The sequence below is a fragment of the Crotalus tigris genome, unplaced genomic scaffold, assembly GCF_016545835.1.
Source record: "Crotalus tigris isolate CLP2741 ecotype Arizona unplaced genomic scaffold, ASM1654583v1 scf7180000018368.3068619, whole genome shotgun sequence".
In the NCBI taxonomy this organism is placed as follows: domain Eukaryota; kingdom Metazoa; phylum Chordata; class Lepidosauria; order Squamata; family Viperidae; genus Crotalus; species Crotalus tigris.
This window is the reverse complement of record NW_024096968.1, coordinates 233,520-239,552: the sequence shown is the minus strand read 5'-3', so window position 1 is coordinate 239,552 and position 6,033 is coordinate 233,520. Positions and strand designations below refer to the sequence as shown.

At 38.9% G+C, this 6,033-nt stretch overlaps 1 protein-coding gene across 1 annotated transcript; it reads left to right on the top strand.

The window, feature by feature from the left end:
* Nucleotides 1–2,872: 2,872 nt before the first annotated feature.
* On the top strand, nt 2,873–5,659 carry LOC120311497 (tripartite motif-containing protein 2-like). The gene is made up of 3 exons (XM_039351055.1): nt 2,873–2,999; nt 3,530–4,072; nt 5,272–5,659. Exons 1-3 carry the CDS (start codon nt 2,988–2,990, stop codon nt 5,617–5,619), a joined length of 903 nt encoding a protein of 300 aa, XP_039206989.1. The 5' UTR covers nt 2,873–2,987; the 3' UTR covers nt 5,620–5,659.
* The last annotated feature ends 374 nt before the right edge of the window (nt 5,660–6,033 follow it).

Here is a 6,033-nt window from a genome sequence, read left to right as displayed (position 1 = left end):
TATGATTCTGTAGATTGACGTAACTAAATTATAAAGCAAGGAGTTAAAGAGCACAGTATAGCTGCCTTTATTAAATTAAATGGTTCTATAATGAGTTGGTACTTAAGTGGAAGATGAAGAACATTATATATGCTTCTTTATATTTTGCAGAAGACTGGCAGAGGATCAGTGGAAAAAAAAACCCAAATAGCAGTATAAATATTCCTTTCATAAATAGTATCATCACCTCTTTATGAGTGTGCAATTTCTTTATTAATTCTTACCAGCTATCCCTTGAGACAAACATCCTTTTTCTTCCTTTGATCTCAATAAAATACTGGTTTGCGATTACATTACTGAAATATCACATATATAATTTACAAGTCCGTACCTGTATTATTTAAAAGGCTTTGAAGATTTGTGGTTACAGTGATCCCTTCAATGCCGTGTAGACAAAGAACGAAGATCTTGGTAGGTTGAAAAGATTTAATCCACTCAATTTCGTTAGTTGATGGAAAGAAAGGTAAATGCCTTTTGAATTTGTAGCTGGAAGTGTACAAAGTATTCTTAAAAATTAAATAAAGCAGTATTTATGCAACTCTTTACTTTATACTCTTTAGACCTGCCAAACAGCCTGAAACCAGACTATGACTCAGCAACATCCGGACAAATAACACCTACACCAATTTACCTCACAGAAAAAAGGTATTTAAAGGCCAGTGCTCTGACAGACGAGCACAATTCAAAGCGCACTGAAGATGTCCCTCCGAAAGGCGATGAAACGTTTGTAGCCAAATTGACATGTTTGGAGATCAAACCAACAGCCCCACTCTTTACTTTAAATAGTAACCCTCTGCATAATATCAGCAACAAAAACATAGTGTATTACATTTACTGATTGTTGCACTATCAACCTGAGCAGAACTGACTTCTACCTCAACTGCCCCCTTTGCCCTCCAGACAAAACACAACCTCACATCATCTACAGTCACTGGAGCTACTGTCTACGGAAGCTTGAAGTATAAAGCCACACATTTGAAAAAGACCAGGTTGGGGAAAATTGATTTTGGCTATGATAAATAGAACTTTATATTTTGAACTTTACTGAGGGTAGAGAACTTGTGTGCTTTCAGGCCAAGTTCATTTGCGGAATGATTTTGGGAACTTAAGCTGATCAAGCCTTGTAGAAGATATGTTGTTCCCATGGAAAAAAGTGATGCCAGTTTATGTGAAAGAGCCATAATTGGGATCATCTTTCTTGGCTACTGTTGGCTTCACTTTTTACAGCCATTTCAAACTGTGGAAAACTTACAACTGCCTTAATGTCACAGAAACAGAGAACAAAGTGTTACTGGTTAACCCCTAGAATGTTGGAATCATCAAACATGATCTAAGAGACTGAAATCTTTTCTATAAAGTCTTCTTCCCCAGGGATTATACAGAATTAAACTTTCCATCAGATCTCTACAGCTGATTGTTTTAAAACAGAGCTTGCTTTACAACGATGAGCAGGCAGGTCTTTATGAAAGGTAAGCATTGCCTGCTAACCGCTGCGAGACCAATATTGTTAATCGGTTAAAGGTGCTGTACTCATGCCCTGCTCACCTCCCCCCACAGCAAATTATGGAGTCGTGCTTACTTTCAGTAAGATCCTGGGCATCTTTCCTAGCTAATAGAATAAGTCTATCTGGGTCCTAATAGAATTTTGGACAATAATTCTTATCATAGAAAAAATAGTATTTCTTTTATTCAACATTTTGTTTTTATATGGCTTTAGGGCTGTAATAGTTTGAATCGAATTCTTATCATCTATTGATGGCTTGTTATAAATTGCCTAAGACAGCCATAGAGTACAGGGTGGTAAAAAGAGATTTGGGATTTTAAAGGATAAAGGCCAGTTTAAAAAATCAGGTTAGATATTAAATCTGCAATTTCTTTGATCTAATGTCTTATTAAAGATGGTGATCCTATAGAGCAGTGGTTCTCAACCTGTGTGTCGGGACCCCATTTAGGGTCGAACGACCATTTCACGGGGGTCTCCAAACAATGCAGTCCGCCATTTTTTCCCCCTTTTCCTTAGCTGTGTTACTCCCTTTTATTCTATTGGCTTTTGAAAGCCAATAGAATAGACTCTCTTGAATAGAGTCTAATTCTATTGGCTTTCAAAAGCCAATAGGAATTGTCCAGGCTGTCTCTGCCCTGCTGAGCCTGCCAAAAGTCCCATTCTGCAAACGGTGCTGCACCAGTTGAGCAGTCCTCGACTTACGACCGGTTGAGTAGTCCTCGACTTACAACTGGTTGGGGGTCGCGGCATTAAAAAGGTTGAGAACCACTGCTATAGAGCATAGAACCATAGGCCTGAAAGGAACCTTGGAAGTCTTCAACCCTCTGCCATGACACAAAATGCCATCCCAGATTCTTAAAAATCTCCAATGGTGGAGCACCACAGTTCCAGGAGGCAAGCTGTTCCATTGATTAACTGTTTTTACTGTCAGGAAGTTTTTTGTTAACTTCAGATTGGATCCCTCTTTAACATGCTTCAACCCATTGCTTCTTGTTCTACCCTCAGGAATTTTGGAGAATAAGATGACCCCCACCTCTCTGGGGCAGCCCCTCATGTACCCGAAGGCAGCTATCACGCCACCCCTATTTTTGATTCCCTGTATTATATTATAGGAGGAACTTCCATTCTTGACCAGGGAAACGTTAGATTCTTATTACCTTTTCATCATCAAGGCTCTTGATGATGAAATGTACAAGGATTGTTGTCGTTTGATTTGTGCCTTACTTGTACTCTCCACCTACCCGCTTCATACATCTTCAACCTTTTTGCAGCACTGATGTAACAATGGGAGCTGATGGACAAGAGAGGGAAGTTAAATAAAAAAGGCAGGGAGAGGGGAGGGTGATAGGAGATCTAATGGGGAAGAAATGGAGGCCAAAGGATGGCCTGCTAATATTTTCTGGAAGTTGAAGTGTTAGCGTGGCATCTTTATTTCTTCCTAACTATGTTCAAAGAGGTAAATTACTGTAGCTGTTCATCTCTGTTAGTAAATAAGTTTCCGGGTATTATCCATTCTGTCCCTGAGTTAAAGAACAATACTAGAGGATTTCCATGTCAGTTCTGCAAACTCAGAATTTTTGGGAGGCAGATATCAGAGAGAAAGCACTGGGAGCCGTGGTTCACGAATGGGAGAACAGGCCAGCCACAACCCCTACAGTACTCCTAAATGTAAAGAATAGCTTTGCTGAAATTTCAGATGCTCCACAGCTAAGCCAGTGTTAGATTGACTCATCTCCCAGAAAGCTGACTTGGTGAGATCAGACAGGTCCAGACTTAGTTTGAAATAGCACAAAGATCTTATGTGAAAGAGCCTGAGAGAAGTCACTGTTAAATAGAAAAGCTGGAGTGAGTGGTTCACCTAGTGGAGGAAATCCTTTTATGCTTCTGAGAATGTGGATCTATAGCCAAAGAAATGTGTGCTATCCAGTACTTGAACTAATTCCTGAGTCATCACTAGGCAATCCATTTTCCTGTTTATTTTCCTAGATAGAAAAATCTCTCCGCTTTAATAACAAATGGAAACTCTCCGGAATCCAGAAGATTTATTACAATTCTCTAATAAAAATTGTTGGCGGATTTGGTACAAATCCAGGGAAGTTGATCTGGCCAACCAGTCTGACAACAAACCTTGAAGGCGATTTGGTGGTGAAAGACAGTGGTACTGGGAATATCCAGATCTACAGCACTGATGGTCGCCCTAAACAACGGTTTTCATATGGTTTTGAACCAATAAAAGGGCTTGGAGATATCACATGCATGAAAAATGGTGTGTTACTTGTGACCAGCGGTACTAAAATCATCCAGATCTTCTCTAAGGATGGAGATCTGATCCATGAACTGAAGTCTCCCAAAATCACCTGGCCTTATTCATATGGGATAACAGTCCTGAAGTCCAATAAAATTGCAGTGTCTGACTGGACCAATGGAGGAAAAATCAACATCATTGGAGTGGATTGGAGAATGAATGCTATCCTGAAGACACAGTCAATAGAGGGATTCTACAGGCCAGTGCGTATGGCTATCAATGAGGTATGACTGGATGCCCAGAAAGGCAAAACATTTGCTCAATATTCATAGAGGGATTGGTAGCAGAGAAGATATAACATTTTAGCATAAAATATAAGTATAGAAATGCAAGTATGGCTATCAATGAGGTATGATTGGATGCCCAGAAAGGCAAAATGTTTGCTCAATATTCATAGAGGGATTGGTAGCAGAGAAGATATAACATTTTAGCATAAAATATAAGTATAGAAATGCAAGTAATAACTACAAATATTTGCAGACTCAAAAAATGAGAGTATTTCTATGCAATATGCTTGTGTTCTCCTGACATCCTTATTTAAATCTGTTGTGAGAGCATCCCAGCTGGTTTTGGTCCTAACCAGTCCTACTTGCAATATCCAATGTGTCACTCTACTGCAGGGGGGTGGGAAACGATGGCCCTTTTTATGATTTGTAAACTTCAACTCCCAGAATTCCTGAGCCAATCATTCCCCACCTCTGCTCTACTAGAGGCCTCTCAATGGATTTCAGTGACAAAGCTACTGAAAAGACCAGTCTTACTTTTTTTTTTGTAAAATTTTTTTTTATTTTTAATTTTACATTACATCATAAAAAATACTTCAAATAAAGAGTAAAATAAATTTATACACATAACTTTCAGTATTGCTCACCCATTTCCCCCCAAACCGCATCCACCCTCTAACCTCTTCTCTCACTTCCCTCTTTCCCTCTTCTTCTTCACTCTCCCCCTCTCCTCCTTCTCCTCAACGGATGCAGTCCAGGAGAAATGCCCAAGCAATTCCTCTCTCCAAAATAAAACATAATATTATATACAATGAAACTATTTCTACTTATCTGAGCTATTTAACCTTCAACCCATCCCCCCCTCCCCCCAACCCCCTCCCCCCACCCCGACTTCCCAGAGCCAAGTACAGGGTTATACAAACATATTAAACATAATCTATTTAAGTTTACTAATTATACAATAACCAAAATCATACTAACCCTTAACTCTCTTCAAACTTTAACATCATAAGTTAAAGAAGACCAGTCTTACTTTTGATGGAATAGTTCATATATATTGCTTATCTGTAGCCAGATACTATAGTATCTTGTGCATACTTGGATCAGTCTCAGGAAGGATATGTTTTTTTTAAGACTTATTTAAACTTACTGTAGTTAACTAACATAGATTTTTTTTTAATTTCTCATCATCTGCTCAGAATGAAGACATGCTAGTTGCAGAAGGGCAACTGTTTGGAAGGTTTCAAGGCTGCTGCATCAAAATTGTTGACAGGGAACGAAGCTTGAGAAAGACCATAGGTCCCCATCATGGGAAAAAATTCTGTTTTGAAAACCCTTCTGGAGTCACTGTGGATGGTCATGGAAACATCTTAGTTTCCGATCAAGGTCAAAACTGCGTCGTGATGTTTAATCCTGATTCAACCCTCTGTGATGTTGTGGTGAACGAGGGCTTGCAAGGACCAAATGATATCACCATGTTGGAACACGGCCTAATAGCTGTAGCTGACTGTTACAACCACTGTGTTAAACTCTTCAGGTACAAATAAGATATCAACCTCTTTCTGCAATAATGGAATAAATATAACAACACAGCTGAATAATGTGAATAATTAACAACAAACATAGCTAAACATACACTGGCATATTTATATCCATTAGAAATGTGGGCAGGGATCTAGATAACAAATGGAGTGGATTGTATGATAGCTTTTCCCACTTTGCAGTCATGAAGTCCTGGGAAAATAGCTCCTTCCCCAGAATGAGTAAGGAACTGATCTCTAAGTTATCCTTAAATGATCTATTGACTGCAAGTAAAAAAAAACAGAAAGTATCACTGGAACGACTCTTAATTCATCAGCTCTTATAGATGGAGAGCTGCTAGAGATGTTATTTTCTATTTTTTATCCTCTCATTTTCTCTATCCTGTCCTCCCCATCCATTAAGGATTATGGGATGGAATA